The 24,852-nt window shown below is 36.7% G+C and overlaps 1 protein-coding gene across 1 annotated transcript in view; it reads right to left on the bottom strand.

The window, feature by feature from the left end:
• FOCAD (focadhesin) overlaps positions 1 to 24,852 on the bottom strand; it is a 269,185-nt gene that overhangs the window by 62,709 nt on the left and 181,624 nt on the right. The window contains exons 22-24 of the mRNA XM_058565883.1: positions 14,650 to 14,742; positions 8,845 to 8,933; positions 3,256 to 3,300 (exon numbers count right to left, since the gene is read on the bottom strand). Coding sequence (XP_058421866.1) covers positions 3,256 to 3,300; positions 8,845 to 8,933; positions 14,650 to 14,742 — 227 coding nt within the window. The remainder of the gene's footprint in view (positions 1 to 3,255; positions 3,301 to 8,844; positions 8,934 to 14,649; positions 14,743 to 24,852) is intronic.

The raw sequence follows: 24,852 nt of genomic DNA, 5'->3' as shown, positions 1-24,852 counted from the left end.
CCAGCTGCCATCTATCTGTTCATCCATTCCCTCCTTCCTTCGCTCTCTCCCACCCTTGGGGTGGTTAAGCTCAGCGAAGGCTTGCTCTGCAAACTTGGTCATTTTGTTCACCCCTCCTTAATTCATCCCTCCTATAAACTGATAAGACAACAACATTTATATGGGGGGATGGGGTGGGGGAGAAAATAGGAAGGAAGACTTGAGGTTTAAGCAGATGGCTTCCACCTAGTTTTTGCAGTGAGCATTTTGGGGACCCCATATAGCTAGTGATAGTACACCAGACCAGAAAGCAAGGCAAGATCTGGGCATTCCTAGGTGCCTTAGCCATAAAATCATTTAACAAAACCAAAATTAAATCTTTTATTTCTGATATTATCTCTTTGTCCTGCTACAAAATGGTCATGAATCCCTAAAGCTAAACCAAAAATAGTTTTAAGTTCTCAGTGATCTGAGAATTAGATCCTCAGTTTTTATCGCCCTGTAGAAAAACTTAGATGGTCATCAGAAACCGAGTATCAAATCTCTTAAAACAAGGATATTAGAAAAAATAACATAAAAGGTATCTTTTTAATCCTGAAATTCTGAAAGAAAATTTAGCCTCAGTTTTAGAACAGTGCCCAAAATGATTTTATTGCAAAAGTTTCACTGGCCTTGGCATTCCTGAGCATGTAGTACTCTTGTAAAATACAGAAAAATGTATTTAAAGCCACAGGTAATTAAACTTTTAGATGCAGATTAAATATATATTTGGAATTAATCTTTGAATAGAAAACACTAGTCCACAGTCCACACAACGCATGCTTAGGCCAAGCTACACATTTCACAAAGGTAATGTGACTAGCTCTTGATCATCTTTGCGTTTCCTTCATGCCTAGCACAGTGACTTATGGAGAGAAGACACTCAATACACATTCAGTGAAACAAATTCGAGGAGGAACTGGCCAGGTGAAAATCTACAACTGGTTCACCAAAAACTCATCACTTTGTTGATCATATAACTATCCCTTACCAGTCCAGCAGTAGTAACTAATTTGCATAATGTCAGCATCAGTACAGCATTTATCTAGGCAACACCACTGACATTTTAATTAAACTGTCCTTTGAAACAAACTGATGCCATTAACCTAATTAAAAAGCACGAGGAAGGATGAGCTACAACGATGCTTTCTTAGGGACACAGTGTTACGTTACATATTAGTAAAGTGACCCAATCCTTTGGGGATTTTTATCTTCAGGTTCAAATCTATTTAATTAGTAACAATGAAAATACACTTACATCAATCATCAGGTTTTATCTGTGTTCTGATTCTCCCTTAGCCCTATCCCTGATGCTTTAAAAATGCTCTCCAATGAGCAAATCAGTCTAATCCTGTGACTGGTGCTTAACTTCCTGTCTTTGACTTATGGCTCAGAACAAAGTCAGTCCTGCACTGGCCCAAACCAGCCTGTGGCAGCCATGGTCCAAGGAACAGAAGGCCAAGCTGGCAGGAGGTGGTGATGGGGTCCTCACATGGTTGGAGGAAGCCAGTGGGAAAAAATGAAGAGAGGGCAGCCGAGTGATTTTTTCCCTTACCTGATCATTAATCTCTCAGCCTCTGGACCTTAACTATCTCCTATTCACTTGCTGTCATGCCTAGTATTGCCAGGAGTGCTTTAATAAGATAAAGTCTATAAAATACTTTGAAATTTTTGATGAAAAGGTAACACCATGAGAACATGAATTATTTTTACTCTGCACCACTGAGAATGTGAACACACTCTTCTTAGGTATTAGTCATGAAACGATGCTCTGCAAATCTGAAGATTGAAGTCTTGTTGAAATGAAATTTTAGAACGGAAAATGCAAAAGCTACTAGAGAGGCAAAATTATAGTTTGTTTTAATAGAAAGCTGCTAGTTTCTTCAGCATTCAAGCTTTTTGCTGCAAATGTCAGAGCACTGTTTCTAACAGGATATAAGTAGACTACATAATAGAACAAACTGTGAAAGGTAAAGGTCAAAGGCAGCCCCCTCATCCCAGCACCCCCTCCCCTCCAATCCGCAGCTGAGTGCTCTCCCACTGTGTCTGCAATTCACCAAACTAGATAAGCAGACACAAATGAGGCCCTATCAAAGCCTCTCTGTACTTTAGTGTTCATTTTGTCAACAGATATGTCAACAGATATTTCCCAGTGCCTCCCACAGAACTGAGTGCAGGGGAGGACTACCACTTCTACTTCCCTTTATTCAGAAGACATGAGGCTGAGCAGTGATCATGGACTGAGATCAGACTTCACAGTTAAGTGCCTGTTTAAGAAATTACTGGTGGAAAGCTAACTCTAAGGTAGATCATGTTTTTGTTTTTTTCAGGCAAAACCTATTTAGCTACAGAAGGTTCTGGGACATGATAGGGATAAACTATACTGCAATTAAATATTTCTAGATAATAGGGACTTTCATGACACATGAAATCTTCTAGGTCAAAGGTATATCTGTTATTTGGTGGATAAGAAGAAAGGAAGTCAGACAGACATAGCAGCAACTACAGGCGGTGGTGGAATGGAGAAGTGTACATAACTGACACGAACGTACTGCCAGGAACAGTTAGTCAGCTCCTTAACAAAGGAACCTGAAGAGACTGTTCAAGCAAGTTCATTAGGGTATAATTTTCTTAGTGAGAGTTGGCTTAAGATAAATAAAAAGCTTCAAAGTAGTAATACTCAAGTTATTTTTATTAAAACAATCATAAGGATATGACTGAAATTGCCTTTTTACTGGGTCTTCACATTAGATTTTGGTATTTAAAAATTCAATTGTTAGATACCCTGGACCCAATAATACAAAGGGAATGAAACAAAGTACTACTTTGATTTACTTGCTGGCTCACAATTGAGATTTAATAATCTATTTGTAGAACCCACATAATTCACATTAGCAAGGATTTCTTTTATTCCCTCCTCCAAACTAAATTAGAATCCTTTAAATCTAAGTCTAAGCACGGGGAACTTTGTTAGGTGCACAATAAGGACACAACCTCAGTGACTTCTGATGTAAAAGTTCTGTGTTGGTACTGGTTCCTCTGTATTTTTCACAAAAAGACACGTCATAAGAACTAACTTAATATGAGACAGCATACTAACTGATTTTTAAAAAAATAATTGAAAAGTCCTTCAAAATTCTTAGAGTTATGAAATACCCTAAAAGGAGAAACAGTGTGTACCTGCCAGGAAAAAAATGTCGATAGAAAATTTTTGCTAAGAGAATAAATGCATCTTACTTTGCAGCTGCCTTGGTGATCTCATCGGTCAACATGTCTCGGACCCTGCAACAAAGATGGAAAATAGATATGACAGTCTATGTTAGAGCAAAAACACAGTCTTTCTGCTTATTCCTCAGTTAATAAGAACCTCTGGCAATGACTCCAGATCTTAAAACTGTATACGTTGAATTTTAGTGTAAGGTGAAAGAACTGTAATAAGGGCTTTACTTCAAAGAGAGTTTCATCTTCCTATTCGCAAGGTCACTTAGTGGAGGCGGGGAAGGAGGTGAATGTAACTGAGGAGGGATGTGCAGGCAGTGTTGTAGTGGCGTCATCTCTTAAACCGAGCGGTGGGTATACAAGTGTCCTTTATACTATTCTCTGCTATGGACTGAATGTTTGTGTCACCCCAAAATTCATATGTTGAAATCTTAACTCCCAACATATGGTATTTAGAGGTGGCGCCTTTGGGAGGTGGTGAGGGGGGAGCCCACATGAATGGGATTAGTGCCCTTATAAGAAGAGACACCAGAGAGTTTGCTTTCTCTCTCTCTTTGCTCTCCACCATGTGAAGATACAAGGAGAAGGCAGCCATCTGTAAACCGGGTAGCAGGCCCGCACCAGATCTGCCACCACCTTGATCTTAGATTTCCAAGCCTCCACAACTGCAAGAAATGTTTCTATTGTTTAAGCCAGCCAGTCTACGGTATTTTTGTTACAGCAGCCTGACCCGACTAAGATGTTCTCTCTTTTTTTGCACAAGAGCTCACCAAAATAGCAATTTACTATTTCCAAATGGTAGGTAATGGAACAGTCACTATATATGTATATAAAATAAAATTAAAAATGTTGGTTATAAAATAATTCTGAAGCTAAAAGAAAGTAATTATACTTATGGATTTGAAGGAAGGTATGCTCAATTCAAATATTTACAGAATAAAAAATTTTTTTCAATATAAGACCCTTGAGATAAAGTAAAAAACAATCATTGACCGCCAAATTTACATTTTGAAGATGCTATCATGGATATTTTCACTATATACTTTGTTTCATAAATTCTAAGTTTTTATAAATATAAAATTTTTGAAAATATAAATTATATTTGCATTCATAAATATTTTCATTTGAAATATAAGAAAATCTTAGCTATTCAGCACTCTGAGAATGCATCATTCTTTTTTTTTTTTTTAGTTTATTTTTTTATTGGTTTATAACATTGTAAAAATTTCAGGTGTACATCATTGTACTTCTATTTCTGCATGGACTACATCATGTTCACCACCAAAATACTAATTACAACCCATCACCACACACATGTACCAAATTATCCCTTTCACCCTCCTCCCTCCCCCCTTCCCCTCTGGTAACCACCAATCCAATCTCTGTCCCTATGTGTTTGTTTATTGTTGTTATTATCTACTACTTAATGAAGGAAATCATATGGTATTTGACCTTCTCCCTCTGACTTATTTCACTTTGCATTATACCCTCAATGTCCATCCATGTTGTCACAAATGCCTGGATTTCATCGTTTCTTATGGCTGGGTAGTATTCCATTGTGTATATATACCACATCTTCTTTATCCATTCGTCCCTTGATGGGCACTTAGGTTGCTTCCAAGTCTTGGCTATTGTGAATAATGCTGCAATGAACACAGGGGTGCATGTACCTTTGCAAATTGGTGTTTTCAAGTTCTTTGGATAAATACCCAACAGTAGAATAGCTGGATCATATGGAAGTTCGATCCTTGATTTTTTGAGGAATCTCCATACTGTTTTCCATAGTGGCTGCACCAGTTTGCACTCCCACCAGCAGTGTACGAGAGTTCCCTTTTCTCCACATCCTCTCCAACACATATTGTTTCCTCTCTTGTTAATTATAGCCAGTCTGACGGGCGTGAGGTGATATCTCATTGTAGTTTTGATTTGCATTTCCCTGATAGTTAGTGATTTTGAACATCTTTTCATGTGTCTGTTGGCCATCTGTATATCTTCTTTGGAGAAATGTCTGTTCAGGTCTTTTGCCCATTTTTTAATTGGGTTGGTAGTTTTTTTGTTGTTGAGATGCATCAGTTCTTTGTATATTTTGGAGATTAAGCCCTTATCAGATGTATGGTTTGAAAATATCTTCTCCCAATTGTTAGGTTGTCTTTTCGTTTTGTTGATGGTTTCCTTTGCTGTGCAGAAGCTTTTTAGTTTGATGTAGTCCCATTTGTTTATTTTTTCTATTGTTTCTCTTGCCCGGTCAGATGTGGTGTTTGAAAAGATGTTGCTAAGACCGATGTGGAAGAGCGTACTGCCTATGTTTTCTTCTAGAAGTTTCATGGTTTCAGGTCTTACATTCAAGTCTTTAATCCATTTGGAGTTAATTTTTGTGCATGGTGTAAGGTAAGGGTCTACTTTCATTTTTTTGCATGTGGCTATCCAGTTTTCCCAACACCATTTGTTGAAGAGACTTTCTTTTCCCCATTGTATGTTCTTGGCTCCTTTGTCAAAGATTAGCCGTCCATAGATGTGTGGGTTTATTTCTGGGCTTTCGATTCTATTCCATTGATCTGTGTGTCTGTTTTTGTGCCAGTACCATGCTGTTTTGGTTACTACAGCTTTGCAGTATATTTTGAAATCAGGGAGTGTGATACCTCCAGCTTCGTTCTTTTTTCTCAGGATTCCTTTAGCTGTTCGGGGTCTTTTGTTGTTCCATATAAATTTTAGGATTCTTTGTTCTATTTCTGTGAAAAATGTTGTTGGAACTTTGATAGGGATTGCATTGAATCTATAGATGGCTTTAGGAAGTATGGACATCTTAACTGTGTTAATTCTTCCAATCCAAGAGCACGGAATATCTTTCCATTTCTTTGTGTCTTCTTCAATTTCTTTCAGAAATGTTTTATAGTTTTCGGTGTACAGATCTTTCACCTCTTTGGTTAAGTTTATTCCTAGGTATTTTATTCTTTTTGTTGCAATTGTAAATGGGATGGTATTCTTAATTTCTCTTTCTGCTACTTCGTTGTTAGTGTACAGAAATGCAACTGATTTTTGTATGTTGATTTTGTACCCTGCAACTTTACCATATTCGTTTATTACTTCTAAAAGTTTTCTGGTGGATTCTTTAGGGTTTTCTATATATAAAATCATGTCATCTGCAAATAGTGACAGTTTCACTTCTTCCTTTCCAATTTGGATCCCTTTTATTTCTTTCTCTTGCCTGATTGCTCTGGCTAGGACTTCCAATACTATGTTAAATAGGAGTGGTGACAGTGGGCATCCTTGTCTGGTTCCTGTTCTTAGAGGGATAGCTTTCAGTTTTTCACCATTGAGGATGATATTAGCTGTGGGTTTCTCATATATGGTCTTTATTTGAAGGAAGGTATGCTCAATTCAAATATTTACAGAATAAAAAATTTTTTTCAATATAAGACCCTTGAGATAAAGTAAAAAACAATCATTGACCGCCAAATTTACATTTTGAAGATGCTATCATGGATATTTTCACTATATACTTTGTTTCATAAATTCTAAGTTTTTATAAATATAAAATTTTTGAAAATATAAATTATATTTGCATTCATAAATATTTTCATTTGAAATATAAGAAAATCTTAGCTATTCAGCACTCTGAGAATGCATCATTCTTAAGAGCCAAGTTTTCAGATAGTTGCAGACTGCTCCTACAGACCTTAAACTTGTATTTTGTAAAACCATTTGACAATAAATTTCTCTAAAATCGACTGTCCAATCTCAGTTTTCCTAAAAGGAGTATAGTACATTCAATGTATTCTTTTATTGGTCAGTGTGAAATATTTACAAATGATGAACTGTCTATACTTCTATGCAGGGCCAAACGTTCTGCTTGTAGACTAGTTCCCCACTCTCACCTACTCCCGTATCTTTGCTGCATCACCAATTTTTCCTTCTCTACTTGTATTACTCCCCTTAGCATGGGAACATACTATAATATCCACCAGATTAAAAGAAGAAAAAGCCCTCCAGCTATTGCCCCATTTCACTGCTCCTTATACATCACAACTCATTTAATTAAGAGTAGTCCACACTTGATGACTCTAGTTCATCTCCTTCTACTCTCTCTAGACCCCTCTATATCTGGCTTTTGTCCCCACAACTCCACCAAAACAGCTCCTGTCATGGTCACCAATGACTTTCAAGAGGCCAAATCTAATTCCCAGTTCTCAGTCTCCATCTTTTGCAGCCTCAGAGCAGCATTTGACACAATTGGTTGCTCCTTTATTGAAACACTTCCTTCCCTTGGCTTTTAAGATTCCATCCTCTCTTGGTTTTCTTCCTACATCACTGATCACTAATTTTCTGTGAGCTTTATTGGTTCCCTCTTCATCTTCCCCACTTCTAAATGTTAAAGCGCTCTGGGGCTCAGTCTTCTGACCTTTTCTCTATCTTTACTCACTCCATAGGGGATCTCATCCAGCAAACTGATTTTAAATGCAGTCAATATGCTGATGATTCTCAAATTTATATTTCCAGCCTGGAACTCTAGACTCATATAGTCAACAACCTACTTGATACCTCCAATTGGAGATCTAATTAGGTATCTCAGGCTTAGCAAGTCCCAAACCTGATTTCTACCCTACACAGACCTGCTTTTCTAGTCTTTCCCATCTTAGTAAATGAGAACTCCATACTTTTAGTTATTCAGAGTCAAAATCTTGGAGTTATCCTTGACTTCCATCTTTTTCTTATATCCTTCATTCCATGCATGTCTCTACATATTTTGGAGAGTATAGCCAACATACCAGCCCCACCAGATTATCATTTTCAGAAGTTGAAATTAAAACTATATGTAAAAGATAATAGCAAATAGCAAGAAAAATCCAAATTCTTCATCTCTAATCTTAAATCCAATGTCATAACATTTTAAACTGCATTGCTATTTTTAAAAAAAATTTAGAAAATGTAGCAGAATAGAATTACACACACAGCTTCCGATTTTCTACATATGCCAACTGTCAGTAAATAAAAACCTAAAATCAAGTAACTTTTGAACAGATTTTTAGATTAAAGAAAACTGTGGCTGCAGGCAAACCTATTTAGATTCTGAGCACTTTACTTAGATTTAGGCTGCTGCAATGCTAATCTGACAAGGTAGTCATCCCAACTCATGTAACAATTTAAAATGCTTTTAATGTGCCAGCACTTACACATTTCCAGATAATATAGTGGAAATTCACTAGGGGGTGTCTGCCAAAGAAACTAAAGCCCTGACATGGTAAAGTTGCTCCTAATAATGAAGATGACTTGGGGAGAGGGGAGCAGGGGAATGGAAGAGTATTCCTGGACAGTGTTAGGGAGGCAATGAATTGAGTGGGAAAAACAGAATTTTTCATTCAAAAGTATATAAAATAATCAGTTATAGGGGAAAAAGGGGGGGGAAACCATTTCCACACTGCTTTAGAAAATAATAAAAAACATAAAATTTATGAATAAAGCTCTCCTTTTCATATCCGGGGAGGGGATGGAAAATACACTTAGATCTTCAGTCTTTTCTCCTTCAGGCTCACATAGGAGTTAAAATTCCCAACTCCCTCATAGTTCATTCCCCATCACAAATAACAAGCAGACGCACCATGCCCTTACCAGAGCCAGGCTGTGCTTTTCTTATATTCCACCTCCTCAGGTCCTTCCTTTCCATGTTTTAACTGCAGCTCCAGCTCTCCTATTCTTCCCTGCAAAAACACAGCATAGATCAGCAGGCAAACTCTATGGGTAAAATTATCTTGACATTTCTTTGGAAAACACTTAGATAACAGATGTCTCCTTTCCCACTTGGCCTTAAATGTTCCTGATAGGATATCAGATTATGAACGAGGTTGTGTGAGGAGAGATAATTACATCACTGCTCAGGTATTTCTACATTCACCAAAGAAGTATACTCCAGAGAAGTTATAAGTTTGGCAAATTTAGCGCAGAGCATTTCATTTGGAGATATCTATTAAAAGCAGATTTGAATTCCATAGGTCCCATTCAAAAAATCCCCTATATCGCAATGATCTGCCTATGTTAGCAGCTGATAAATTTAACTGACACTCTACCAAGACTGGGGTCTGGGCACCAGTTTTATAACAGAATGGTATAAAATAAGGATAAGTATACAACACTTAAGATTCAGGTAATATACAACAAAAGTTATTCTCAAAGAGCTGTACATTACATTTCTATTTCTTGAGTGAACTTATAAAAATAAACATCATAATTTTTAACTTCTACCATGTAATAAAAATATAGCTAATATCATCCCTTTAAGACCAAAGCCGTCAAATATTTATTATCCTTTCTATTTTTTTCACCCTCAGGATTATTTTCATCAGACGCTTTCCCTTCTAGTCCATCACCAATTACATTATTAGAATGTAATTAAAATACTGGTTTATTGATGCACCCTAAATTGGACATGAACTTAGATTGCATATTATATTTACTGAGTAATACCACACCATTTTCACAAGTGATTTGCAGCTTATGTTCTCACTAGCAGTAAATAAGTGTTCTAGTTACTTCACATCTTCACCAACATTTAGAATTGTCAGGCTTTTAATTTTTACCATTCTGGCAGGTGTGAAATGGTGTTCATTATGGTTTTAATTTTCATTCCACTATTTATCAATGAGATTGAGCATCTTTTGAAATGTTTATTGACTTTTGGATTCCCTATTCTGTCCATTTTTCTATTAATTGTCTTTTTCTCATTGATTTTAGACTTCTAAGGTATTTTCCACAAAAGAAAAGTATCTCTCTCTATGTCCTCCAAAGAGGGAGGCAGTATAGCTTGACAGTTATAAGGATGTGGGCTCTAGGATCAGAATGCCTTGATCTAATGCCATTTCTAGTTACTTGCTGTGTAAATTTGGGCAACTAACGTCACTTCTCTAAGCTTCAGTTTCCTCATTTGTAAAATGTAGCTAACAACTATCTCATGGTATTAGAGCATCATATTAAATAATGTGAAAAGTGTCTATTTAGTCCAGTGCCTGGTAACAAATAATAGCTACCATTACCAGGTTTGTCATCAATAACAGTAAAAAAATCCCACCTCCGCTTTTATTTTCTTATGAAATGATCTTTCATGAATATATCTAAATCCTCCTTGAAATAATTCATGTTTTAATCTGTATACTCTCATAGAGCAAAATGTTCCCAAAAATGTAATATCCAGACTATACAGTTGCATGTCCTTGTATTTCTCTCATATACCCTCAGTTACTAGCCTGTGAGCTCAGTGAAGGCAAGGACTGGTTTATCAGTTTAAAGAGTCCTTTATTTAGCACAGCTTCCAGCACACAATGCCCTGGGCTCACCAGTTCAGGTACTCTGAGATTTGATGGGCATTCTATTCACATCCTTCATGGTTTCAATAATAGCCATCCCTATCTCCATGTTTTCAAAGATAGAATCCTGGCCCTTTTATTCTCTCCTCTGTCTTTTAGAGCAATGTATCAGAGGTGATCAAATTGGCAAGATATTGATATTAATATTCAACATTGATATTGGCCTCCCAGGAGGGTAGGCAAAAAAGAAAATAATTTGTATTGCCTGCCTCTGTTCATTATGCTTCTTAAATTATGCCTCTTTACTCCTAAAACACTTACTTTCTATAATGCTTTTCCGAAAAAGAAATAGGATATTAGAGGTTAAAATCAGCTTAGAAATAAACACAACACAAGCTAGTCTATGTGCAGCCTCTTGAGAAGGTCTACTTTTCCAATCTCTCTTGTAGCCATAAACCAGTATAACCATTCTATTGTGACTAAGTAAATTTCTTATTTTTTCTTTCTCAGAGACTCTGTTCCTCTCAAGCCCTTCTTCTGGAATGTCTCTCTAACCCTTCCACCCAGTCCATGTTAGGCTATTTAGTCAGATCCAAATCTTTGCTTTCCAATTCTCCACCTATTGGTGATGGAGATCCAGTGGCATTCAACTCAGTCACCTCTGCTTCTGGTTAACAGCTGTGGTTAAGGGGAGAAGCATTCATTGGGAGAGAAAAGGCTGAAATGATCACCTGAATTGAGATTTTTGGATTGCCTATAGATTCCAGTTATTAACCTATCTATCCCTCTTACTTTTTCTTATCTCCAGCCTATGCAAGCAAGGGCTTGCTGATTATAGTGAGCAATTTCACCTAGCTCCAAACCTACACATTAAAAACAAACAAACAAACAAACAACCCTTACAAATGGTCAGAGAGTAATTTACTAGGGGTCACAGTTCCTGACCCTGGTTTTTGATTTCAGATTATTTTGCAGCATAGCTGACCAACTCAGGAAACAAGTGTCTGCAGTCAACCTGCTTTAATTCCTCTCCCCTGTTTGAGGTCATATTCACAATCCTAAGAGCCCTTTACAACAAAGGCTGGAGACCTTATCCTCCTCAGCATCCCACAAGGGCAAGTGAGGTAAAGCTGGCTGTAGAAAGCTCCTTACAAAATGGACTCTGAACTGTCAATCGACTTGTATCTGCATTTTTCATCTTAATGGGAAAAAATCCCAATACCTGCCCATGTCAACCACTTTGATATTCTCATAATTCAAAATCCCACATCTGGTGGAAAAACTAGATAAGGCTGGAAGCAGATGCCTAAGCAAAAGCCACTAGTAGTGTTCAGATCTCAAACTTATTCACATCATAATCAACCTCCAGGAAATAATGTAGAATGTACCTTTTAGCATGTCTCCTAGGCCTAATTGAATAAAACATGGCTCCTCTAAATGATCCTCTAGTTTAATGCTACAAAATATGTCTAGCACCAGATGGAAGTAATTATAACTTCTATACAGAAGTAGTATCCTCCAGGACAGAAATTCTTGATATAGACAAGGAGTCTGGCAGTTGCTCTAACTCTTCTAAGATAACATAAATTCTATTTAAGTGTGTGGACTCATTTAAAAAACTTGTTGAATATTTAAAATGAATCAGTGTATTTCCAAATAACTGTGATAGCCTAAAAAGCATTGCTGTACTTTGAAATAATACTGAGAATCTTCTTATTATAGCCCATACTTCTGTCATCAATTCTCAGTGGAACTAGTCTTATTAGAAATCCAAAGTAAACAGATTTTAAATAATAAATAAACAAAGATACACACCATCACCCACAACAGCAGAAAGGCAGAATAATTGATCTGCATTACTAAAAATACTCAGCTGGCTTTTCAAAAATAGATCTGTCTCTTAAAATATTAAGCCAATTTGCATTATTTGTTGTTACAACTAATGACAGTATTAGAGAAAATGCATGATGCAGTGGAAAAGACTGAGGCTCTGGAGTCAGACAAATCTGGGTCAAGCTCCAATTCTTTCATTTACTGCCTGTTGGGTTTTGTGCCATTTGCTTTGCTTTCCTATCTAACCCTGCTTCCCCATCTATAATCCCATTATATGTGGGGTTAACAACACCCACTTCAGAGGGTGTCTGTAAAGATTAATTGAAATAATATACGTTCAGTATTGGACACATACTAGTTATTCAATAAATGGTAGCTCTTATTATAAAAAACAACATGGAGGGTTTTTTTTGATCATTTGCAAGTCATCTGCCTGAGTTATACCATAATCCTTTCAATTTAGCCTTCCTTATGCTAAGAGCTAAATAAAATTCAGTTCGTTCTGCAGGAGGAGGAGTTATTCTTGCCTTCTCCTGGCACCCACAGTACTCTGTACATCCTCTATTAAAGCATCAAAGACATTGTACTGGGATTGCTAGCAGACACATTAGTCTCCCACACTGAACTGGGAACTCATTGACAGGAAGGGGGACTTTATTCCCCTTTGTATCCCACACACCTGGCACAGGGCCTGGCCAGTATAAGTGCCCCATAAATGTTTGGTGAAGGAAAACACCACAAAATTATGTAGGGAAAAATGAATGTGAGAAAAAGTGCCTACTCTGACTTGCAATCTCACTCTTTTTGCATAAAAACTATAATTGGTTAAGGAAGTATATGACTAAGGCATCCATTCCCTCGTGCATCTCTTCAAAACTGAGTGCCCAGATGCAGCTGAGGATAAAAAGTGTGTAAGCTGAGCCAAAGGAAACAACAGTTCCAAGGGAACATCTTTAAAATGCGGATTCCAGTGTAGTTTGGGCAGCCATCTAAAACACTGTTGTTCCGAGTATGGTTGATAGACTAACTGCATTAGAATTACCTGGCAGCTTGGTAAACACGGAGATTCCTGGTCCCCTACTCAGTTCTAATGAATCAGAATCTCTGAAGAAGCACCAGTACTTTATAAATTCAAGACTCAATAAAATATGTTGCAGCAAGGTTTTAATTTAAGATGAAAACACCAAGGCTCAGATGCTTAGTCCTCCCCCTACCACAACCCCCACCATCCTTTGGGACAGTTGTTACCTTTAACCATAACACCACACTTCCTGAGGCTCCATGAAATTCTTACTCTGGGCCATACATTACTTAAGCACCAGCAGGTTTTTTCTATCATCCTTAAAAATGAATTTTAAGCTAGGAAAAAGGATGGAGTTACTTGTTTTCTTATACTGTTAACTGTTCATATATTCCCAAACTGATTAAAAATTATTTCTAATTTTAAAAATTCACAAACTATAGCTTATAATCTTATTGGATTAAACGAAGTCAAATTGAGCATAATTCATTTACTTAGCACCTATTATGTTTTAGACACTATGTCAGGTTCTAGAGAGAAAACAGAGAAGAAAATACAGCTCCTAGCTTTCAGGAGCAGAGACGACTGGAGGGAGAACCCAGATGAATAACAAAGGGAACAGGGCCTTCAAAAAGGGAAGCATGGGTTCTAAGGAGGCACATAAGAGGGACATACAATCCAGGGAGGAGGGGCACACAGGTGCCTTCCCAGATAAAATGGAAGTGTGGAATGAGGTGGGCACAGAGGGAATGGCAGTGCCTGCCACAGAAGGAACAGCGTGTAAAAGTCAAGAGGTTAGGGAAGACATGCTGAGTTTGGAAAACAAAGAAATTTAGCAAGGCTGAGACACAAAATTCAGGGGAAGGGTTATGAGCTAAGCCTGGAGACGTTGAGTGAGTCCAGCTTGAGGAGGAGGCACAGGTGTGAGGGCAGACCATGAGCTCAGGTTGGGACGTGCTCAAGCGGAGGTGCTATAGCACAGCCACGGGGGACATCTGGGAGATGGTCAGAAAGCAGCAGGACAGAGAAGAGCAGTGCGCAGGAGAGAGCTCTGGATGGGACACACATGGGGGCATCGACATCTAGAGTTCAAGGGCAGTTATATATGTATGCCTCACATTCTTTTATGAGCAAAAATAACCTTTGCATTTTTGATGGTGCTATTTTCCTAACTGCTTTTATATTAAATACATATTTGCAGTAAAATTTGAGATAAGAAGGAGATGCTCCCCTACAGCAAAAACTATTCTGTGGCTTCATTACCTGTAAAATGGCATGGTAAGCTCGATTCATATAAGCAAGCCAGGCCTGTGGGAGAAAAATTGCACGGTGCCACTCTGAGAGCTGGATGTGAACCTGGGAAAAAACATACCACAACATAAATTAGACTACACAGTATTAAAACAGAATAAAATTAAAACCGTATCATCAATTCTTTTTTATCCTTTATATAAATGGTTTAGGGTCTAAAACAAACCAAATAAGTCTAGGATCAGAACCACAAATAAGATCTTTTGGATATTTTCAAAGGAGAAGAGTTTAGAGTCCTATAAAGACAAAATAAAATAAGCCTGGAATTTTCTAAATTAAAGCAAATAAAATCCTACAATAATAACAAGTTAAGATGTATGTGTAATACAAATATGTCCTTGAAAATTAGGGGGAAACTCTGTAAAGCCTCTTGTCAGTCAGGAAACTAGATATTGTCTAACCCCCCTAGTAATTTTAAATAAAAATAAATATTGCTCACATCCTGGATTTCCAATATGACAATTTCTGAAGTAATAAACTTAAATTGCCAACAGAAATATCATGTTGTGTAGAGACCATGATGGCAAGAGCATGCAAATGAGTACTGCACACAGCAATTGTGCACACCACTAGATAAACGCCCTTTAATCAGTGTGGGTAAACAAGAGAAAAATGATACATGCCAACACTGAAACTCTGTTTCTGAAGAGAGACCGAGACAAAACATCTGGTTTTCATAGTCATTTCTGTTTCTACCTATTAGTATACAGCTATCTTGCAACAAATCTTCCCAAGGTCTGCTTCTGTTAAAGAGAGATCACTCAAGAAAAACAGTCACAGTGCATCACATTTCACGTTTCCTGTAACTCCTCTCATCTAAACTCAAACAACTCAAACTTTAGTCTGTCTCCTATAGACAAAAAACAACAACAAACAAACAAAAAAGACAAATTTCTGTATAATTACTATGATAGGAATCACGGTAATCATGTAAGAATCATGAAGACTGGATTGTTTAAGGAGATTTTATTGTACTATAAGAACTAATTTCCTCAAGTGCTTTGTGACGAGGAAGAGAACAACCTTTCAGAATATAGTTAGCTCCCACGGCTTCTGGCACTTTCTTTAATCCCAGTCTTAGTGTGGGCCTACTACATGCAAGGTGCTATGGGAGGATTTGAGGATTATGAATCAATCCATGTCCGCAGAGAGCTTTCTAGCGGGAGAGTCAGAAATGGGCACACACAGCTTCTAAGGCAAAATTATGAAGAATTTATGGGAACAAAGAGAACAAAACAGATGTCTGCTGTTTCTGTCTGCTATCTATCATCTCTCATTCAACTGCTGCTTTTTTAAAAATTAGATATTCAAACAGTATGAAAAAGATATTCAGACCATGAAATGAACTTTAAAAAAAATTATAAAGACAAGCTTCTTCTATTTCTGATTAAGTACTCACTCTGTTGAGTACGGTAGGGGGAGCCTTGCCAATGTGTCAACAAAAATCCTTGAAGGAATGGGCCCACCAATTCCTGCTTCTTCTCCTTACCCAGGAAGCAGATGACAACCCAGGTGGGGAGGCATTAATCAGTCCTTGGGCTTGCTCTCTGTTTCCAAAATGTGGAGAATTTTCTTTAACTTTTTTCCCATCAATCTGTTCCCTTTTCACAAAATACATTAACTATTTTTAAGTCCTGGTTTGAGACCTGGATTTAACAGAAAGAACACTCAAGCACCACAACAAAAACTTTTATCTCATATTTCAGAAACTCAAATATTTTAAAACTTTCCTGTCAAAAAATCCATGGACATCATTGCATTACTGAGAGTATCCATACTCTCAGCAAATTGGCAAAAAGAGCACTGAATGTTTTTGGGAAGACAATGGTCTTAATTGCCTCTTAAACCTGAGTTTAAAAGAAAGTATTATGGAAAAAATCTAAAGGAAAATGGGCAAATCAAATGTTGAGTTTCTAAGAACAAAGACATTCATGCCAGGAAACCTATTTAAAAGGAAGTTATAAACTGAAGGTTAAAGCTAATCTTCCTCCTGCTGCTCCAACCACATCTGAAGGTGGGTGCAGGGAGGCAGTAGAATGATTAAGCCTAGACTCCTCATGTTTTATGAGATTGTACCTAGTCTTAGCATTCTGTGGAGTTAGCCGTGAATAAATCTCTTTAAAAATGCACTCTCCTGCTCTTTCCCTTACTGAAGAGAGACTTAGGGAAACAGCTTGAAGACCGTCATCCCCTTACACTCCAGTTGTGTTACAGGCAAAAGAGACTTCCTTGACCGTTTTTAACAAAAACACATTTTAGGATGCTATTCCAATTCAATATATAGCCACCCATAGGGGTTAATGTTGCTAGGCTGAAAATACAATTAGCATTTGTAAAGTATGAAAATTATATATAATTTGCTATACTTGTGAGAAGGCTTTGAAGGGAACCCAATCAACAAAATAATTCCAAATTATGAAGCTGCAAACTTGTAATTCAGCAGATGATAAAGCAGGGTTCTCAACCACTGTGCACCAAGTTTTAATGAATATGTGAAATTTAATTTTTCCATAACTAACTACACATAGTCTTGCAATGACAGGTGTCTGATGGACTGTCGACATGAGCAGGTTCTACGATTTAGGGAAGAATAAGAGTGAGAGTTTCTATGTGTGAGAGGTAATAAGTATAATGAAACATTGTGCATGTGCCTAAAAAAGAGACCACATTAGAGAAACATGCAAGTAGGGTCGGGGGAGAATAAGGATAATGAGGTAAAGGAGCAGTTTTCAGGGTTAAAGTGGGTGGTCAGGGTAGATCTCATTGAGAAGGTGAAGTCTGAGTAAACACTTGAAGGAGATGAAGATGTAGAAACCAAGGTAAGCGCTGGTGGGAATGTAAAACGGTTCAGCCATTATGGAAAACAGTTTGGTGGCTCCTCAAAAAGTTAAACATTGAATTACCACATGACCCAGCAATTCCACCCCTAGGTATATACCCAAAAGAACTGAAAATATGTATTCAAACAAGTACTTGCAAATAAACGTTCACAGCAGCATGTTCACAATAGCCAAAAGGTGGAAATAACCCAAATGTTCATGAACAAATGAATGGATAAACAAAATATAATATATCTACAATGGAATATTATTTAGCCATAAAAAGGAATGAAGTACTGATGCATGCTACAATGTGGATGATCCTTGAAAACATTATGCCAAAGTAAAAGAAGCCAGATATGAAAGGTCACATATTATATGATTTCATTTATATGAAATATCCAGAATAGGTAAATCCACAGAGACAGAAAGCAAATGATAGAAGGACAGAAAGTGGTTGCTGGGGGTCCGGAGAAGAGAGAGAAGAGAAAGAAGGGAGGGGGGGATGGGGAGTGACAGTTTAACGGATACATGGTCTTGTTTAAGGGTGATGAAAATGTTTTGGAACTAGATAGAAGTGATGGTTGCACACTGTGAAGTACTAAATGTCACTAAATTGTATACTTTAAGCTTTAAAATGGTTAGTTTTACATTATGTGAATTTTACCTCAATTAAAAAACAGGTAAGGCAAAAATCCTAAAGTGAGCACATGGCTGACCTGTTTCAGAAACAGAAGGAAGGGCAGTGTAACTAGCACAGACAGAGTGAGCCAAGAGGAGAGTGGAAAGAAAGAAGGGTGGCGAATTAACAGGGGGCCCTGAGAATGCAGGGCCTTCTAGGTCACTTTTCAGGACCTGCCTTTATTCTTACTAAAAGGGAAGTCATTACAAGGTTTTGAAAAGAAGAATGGCATGATCTAACATATATTAAAAGGATCATGCTGACTGCTATGTTAAGAATAAACAGTAGGGGGCAAAGGTCAAAGCTGGGAAACTACTCAGAGGCTACTGCATCAATCCAGGTAAGAGCAATGGTGGCTCAGACAGTGGTGTATCAGTAACACTGCAGAATAATAGTTTTCAAATATTTAGCTACGTAATTTTTCCACTCCAGCCCAAATGTTAAGTAAATGTTAAATAAAATGCCATTATGCAAAACAGAAAACAGGGAAACAAAACTTGTCTGGACGAAGGCTGGAGGCTTGGCGCTCAGCCCTCTTGATCATCCAACCCTACTTTGCTGTAGTTCCTAGCACTCTTTAAAACACAGTTTTAACTAGAGGGACATGAAAGAGCTCAGTGGTCATCAGGAGAAAGGGAAGGGGGAGGGGTTGACTACAAAGCAGCAAGGGGAAATTTTTAGGGTGACAGAACTGGTCTTATATTGACTGTGGTGCTGGTTACATGATTGTGTGCACTTGTCAAAATTCACAGAACTATACATTAAAAGGGCAGAAATCTACCGTATGTATGTCTCAATAAAATTAAAAACACATAGCTTGAAAATCACTACTTTTACAACATGTATTTCTCAAACACTCACCTCCCACCATCTATTACACTTTGTCATCATCATTCAAAATCCACTCTTCCTCTTATTGTACCTGTTTCTATCAATATCACCCATCAATATGCCAGTCACCCAGGTTTATCTCTGACTTCTCCCTTGCCCCCAACTCAACTGTCAACTCGACTTCTGAAATGTTTACTATATTTGTCCTACTTTCTTCCTCATTAGTTTAGTCCTAATTTCTGCCTAGATTACTGAGGCCACCTAACTGATCTATTAGCCTAAAATCTTTTCTCCTTCTAATATATCCTAAAAGGTGCTGCTGCTGCATTAACATTAACTCAGAATTTCTTTTCAAAAATCTTTGATGGTTCATTAAATAAAAAAGTCCAATCTAATTTGTACTATGTTCAAAGTATTTTAGAATCAAAAGTACACCATTTACTTTAGGAAATAATTTGTTCTCATGTAAGAACTCCGCTGGCCAAGATCCTCAACCAATTTCCCCACTTGATTTCCTGCTCCTTTCCTTCATTTAACCTGTATTCTGGCTGAAGTGGGTTATAAACCAATTCCCAAGCCTATCCTATATTCTACAGGATCTCTGCACTCACTGCTTCCGCCGCCTTGAATGCCCTGTCTTCCTCTCATCTCTACTTACTGAGATAATTTCTCCCTTCTTTATACTTCCAGTACATTACAGGCCTCTCCTGTAACACTCACCAGATTCCACCTTAGATTACTTGTGTATGGACCTTAATCTCATACCATCCAAAGGGCAGAGATCATGTCCTGCTTGTCCCGGAATCCCTCTCATGGTACCCATAACAGTGTCTTGCACATTAGTGTTCAATTAAGTACCTGCTGAGTTTAACTGAATTAAATGTACAGCATTTGCTTTAAGACAAAATTTTGTCATGTTAAAACCATACTATCATAAACAAGTAATCACAGAAAATTATGATGTTCAACTTTCAATCCCGCTGAAACACAATGTTAGAAAACTTTTTTTAGTAGACATGGCTAAACTCAAACATGAGTTGTTGAGGACACAGTTATTTGAAATTTTATAAAAGTATGACAAAATTTTCTGGTCAGGAAATGTTGAATTCCAGATAAAAACACAGTGAGTGACAAGGTGAAATTTTAGAGTGCATGTTATAAAGTTTATATTTTGAAATTTCCTACCTAAACTTTTCTATGTGTCTCATATAAGTTCTAATGAAGTATACCTGAAATACTAGCTCAACAGAAAATGTCCTGCTTAGAAACACAATTCACAAATGTAGGGGAATGTTGAAAGAGAGAATGAAAAAGTAGATCTTGTTTCCTCACTGATACATGTTTTACTTGATGGGACTACATGGGCACCTAATTAGTTAATTTACTGTTCAGAATACACTGCCCAGAAATTGGTAGTGTTTTCTGCCTCTTGGGTGATCTTAACAAGATTATTCATTTATACAAAAATACTCATTTTAATAGCTCTTCATTAAATCCTATAAAACAAGTAAGACAAGCTTGGTGAGGTTGTTTGATTGGCAAACTAGAATGGGATATGGTAGGGCAGCATGTAAAAAGTGACAGATAAATTAAGTGTTTGCTATTGATTTCAAAACCCCAATCTCACAAAGTAAGGCATTTTTCATGCTCCCCAGATGTACATATTATTATCCAAAGAATAAAAGCATTTAACTTCAGTTGCTACACAGACACACAAATACTGAGCCACTATATTTGGTCTGTGACATACACACATGCTCCTCCCACTTTCCAGAAGAAAAACCACTTGTACTTAGTGTTAGAGACCCCAAAGCCACTTAATGTCTCATTGTTTATATATAAGAAATAACAGGCTTCAATTTTCTGTCAATAGTAACCTTGTTTGCATAAAATAATTTTTTGTTATTCCTGTCCCTTGACAGATAGTGACTGGAAGACAAGAAAGGGAGGGTTTGTGGGAGACACATTTTTAAAGTAAAATGACACTCATCTCTTTGTAGGTGTTTTCTGGACATTTAAAACTCTCTCCTCTCCTGCCCTCTCTCGTTCTCTCTCTCCCCCTCAGTCTCTTTCTCTCTCCCCGCTCCTTCCATTCCCCTTTCCCAACAGGACAACAGTAGCTTGAAAGCTGACAATTCAATCACATCTCAAGCAACCATTTACTCTGTTATTTAATAGGAGGGGGAAAACCCTAGTTACCATAACAACTCACATCACATGGTAATTATGGAGTCTCTAAAATACAGCAAACCATACTTTTCACAGTGTTTTCTAAGTGGAATGTGCAATAAGCACAGATACCACTTCTCCCAATTATTATTCAGAATTTTCATCTAATTGTTTCATATTGCATGAATGCTAACACTACTCCATGTTCTTCATAAGAAATATGTTTTTAAATAAAGAAGGAACTGAGAGAAAAAGGCAAATACACTCATATTTCAAATGATGGGCTATAGCACATGTATTTTTGGGCATGAGGGAAAAAATTTAAAGGAGGCAGAAGAAAAACAAAAAAATTCATAAGGCAAAAAGAATCAAATGATGATCAATCAAAAAAAAAAGAATGTAGAAACAAAGATTTCATTCAGAGTCGTGCCACCAATAAGTCCAGATACAGTTTCTCTGAAATAAAGATGAAGAAAGAGCTCATTACCTAACGCTAAGGCAGAAATATGGTTGGGTAGCAGCAGCAGGATCAGGAAAATTTGCATGTGCCCCAAAGTGGAGGAAATAAGGAAGCATGACTGCCATTCTCATCCAGGGACAAATCAGTATCATCTAATTTAGGTGAGAGTGTCATGTCCGAGTTGGAAATGCCAAAGGATGACAAGACAGGCAGCAAATTTCAGGGAAGGAAACTGTCATTCACCTTCAGCTTCCTCATCAACAGTAGCCAAGTTAGTATCAGGATGAGAAGTAGTGGTTATTAATCAGAGCAGAAGAGGACAGTCATTTGAGCTTGGAGAAGCCCTAGTAGATTTGAAATGTCCCCTGTTGTCCCCTGTTCAAAGGAACAGAGAGAGAAAGGGCACTTCAGTTTTACAGAAATCTAAACAAAACAGCGATTATACAGAATTGCTTCTGGTTTCAGGTCAAATCCAAATCAGACTTAGATCTGTGAGTCTTCCAAAAGTAACAGAGGCGAGTTTCACTTTAAGAAAAGTCAATGAAAAAATAAAGCAGCTTTCAAAAAAGAAGAGAATATAATACTTTCCAAAAGAATTCATCACAGATTACATTAAATACCTAGTTTTCCATGACACTGAAAATTACTTGAATAAACTAACATAGTTCTTGAGAAATAATGACCATTACATAAAGCAAAATACACTTCAAAATGTGAAGGGCATAACTTGGACATTCAGAACAAAGTTCTTTTACCCGGGCATTCACTCACCCAACCTACAGTTATAGGCATTAAGAAGGCCATAGGATATCCTGTAAGCATATGTAATCTCTGACAGGAAGGGGAGGCTAAACCATATAAATGAAAGCAATGCAAAACAGTACATAAGAGCTTGTTCAAATGACAATAATGTCATTTCTTAGTAAGACCTCAACAATTATTACATTCACCACCAATTTAATAACAAGATTTCTGGGAAAAGAAAACCATCCCACTAAATGCACATATGAAGTATACATACAAGTTTCAAAATGATTTAAATCATTAATTCAACAAATATTTATGAAGTGTCTACTATGTGCCAGGAATACCAGGCACTAGAGCTACACATAACCAAAACAAATTCCCTGATTTTATGAAGTTTACACTTTAAAAAAGGAGACAGATACTAATTGTCATATATGCTGTGTGACTCAAATCCCCCCTTCAAGATTAATAGGGATGGATAGATTAGATAGATGGATAGATAGAAAGATAGAAAGAAAGAATAGTCTCATATATTAAATAAATTGAATTCATAGTTACAAACATTCCTAAAGAAACTCCAAGCCCAAATGGTTTCACTGAAAAATTCTAGCAAACATTTAAGGAAAAATTATTTATTAGAACAGCAGTACCCTGACATACCAGGCAAAGATATTACAAGGAAACTACAGAACAATACCCCTCATGGGCATAGATGCAAAAATCCTTAACAAAACATTATTAGCAAATCAAATTCAGCAATATATAAATAAGATAACACATTATGATCAAGCAGAGTTTATCCCAGGAATGCAGGTTTGTTTCACATCAGAAAATCAATCAAAATAATTCATCATATCAATAAACTAAAAAAGTATATGATCATCTCAATAGATGTAGAAAAAAACATTTGGCAAAATTCAACATGCATTTGTGATAAAAACTCTCAGCAATTTAGGAATAAAAGGAAACTCTGTCAACCTGATAAAGGATATCTAAAAAAACTCTATACTAACATTATATTTAATGTTAAGACACTGAATGCTTTCCCCCAAGACTGTGCACAATTCAAGAATGTCTGCTCTCACCACTCCTGTTCAACCCTATACTGAAGGGCTCTAGACAGTGCAATCAGGCAAGAAAAAGAAATGAAAGACATATGGATTCAGAAAGAAAAAAATCAAGATCATCTCTATTCAGAGCCAACATTACAATGAAAAACAACAAGAATCTACAAAAAAGCCGCAAGAATATATAAGGGGGTTTACTAAGGTCACAGAAAAGTGTCCGTTATGTTCATATACTAGCAATGAGCAGTTAGAAATTAAAACAAACAAAAAAACAGTCTAATTGCACTAGTATCAAAATACTTAGGGATATACAATATTTATGAAATTCAACAAAATATGTGAAATATTTGTAATCAGAAAACAACAAAACATTGACATAAAAAAAATGGAAAGATATATTTTATGTGTGGATTGAAAGACTCAATATTATTAAGATGTCAATTTTCTCCTAAATTGATCCACAGAATCAATTCATTTCCAATCAAAATTACAATAGGCTTTTTTGTGTTTTCTCAAAGCTGATTTAAAATTTATTTGGAAAAGCAAAGGGCCAAATTTAAAAACAAAACAAAACAAAATTGGAGGACTCATATTACTTGATCTCAAGACTTATTATAAAGCAAAAGTTATTAAGCTGCGTGGTTTTGATGAAAGTATACACACACAGATCAATGGAAAAAAACTGAGTACAGAAATAGACCCACACACATACGAGCAAATGATTTTCAACAAAGGTGCCTAGGTGAAGAAAGGATGGTATATTCAACAAATACAACATACCTTATGAAAAACTAACTCAAATAGATCATAGGCTAAAATGTAAACCTTAAACTATAAAACTTCTACAAGAAAACATAAGAGATGAATCAAATGATTAATGGATAAACTACATATGATATATTCATATAATGGAATACTATTCAGTCATTAAAAGTAATGAAGTACTGATACATGTGACAGTATATATAAACATTGAAAACATTATACCAAGTGAAAAAAGCCAGACAAAAAAGACCACATACTATATAATTTCATATATATGAAATGTCCAAAATAGGCAGATCTATAGAGACAGAAAGTGGCTTTGTGGTTGCTGGAAGCTGGGGAGAGAGGAAAATGGAGAGTGACTGCTAATGGGTACAGGGTTTCCTTTCGGTGTGATAAAAATATTCTAAAATTGATTGTGGTGACACAACTCTGTAAATATACTAAAACCACTGAATTGCACACTTTAAATGGGTGAATTTTGGTGTATGGTATACAAATTATATCTCTTTTTTTTAAAAAAAATAAAGAAAAAATAAAATATAGGAGGAAAAACCAGAAAATCTTTGTGATTTGGGGTTAGACAAAAAGCAAGAACCATAAAAAGAAAAACTT

The sequence above is a fragment of the Diceros bicornis genome, chromosome 22 (assembly GCF_020826845.1).
Source record: "Diceros bicornis minor isolate mBicDic1 chromosome 22, mDicBic1.mat.cur, whole genome shotgun sequence".
Classification (NCBI taxonomy): Eukaryota; Metazoa; Chordata; class Mammalia; order Perissodactyla; family Rhinocerotidae; genus Diceros; species Diceros bicornis.
The sequence above is the reverse complement of the archived record's forward strand: the minus strand, read 5'-3'. Positions and strand labels throughout refer to the sequence as shown.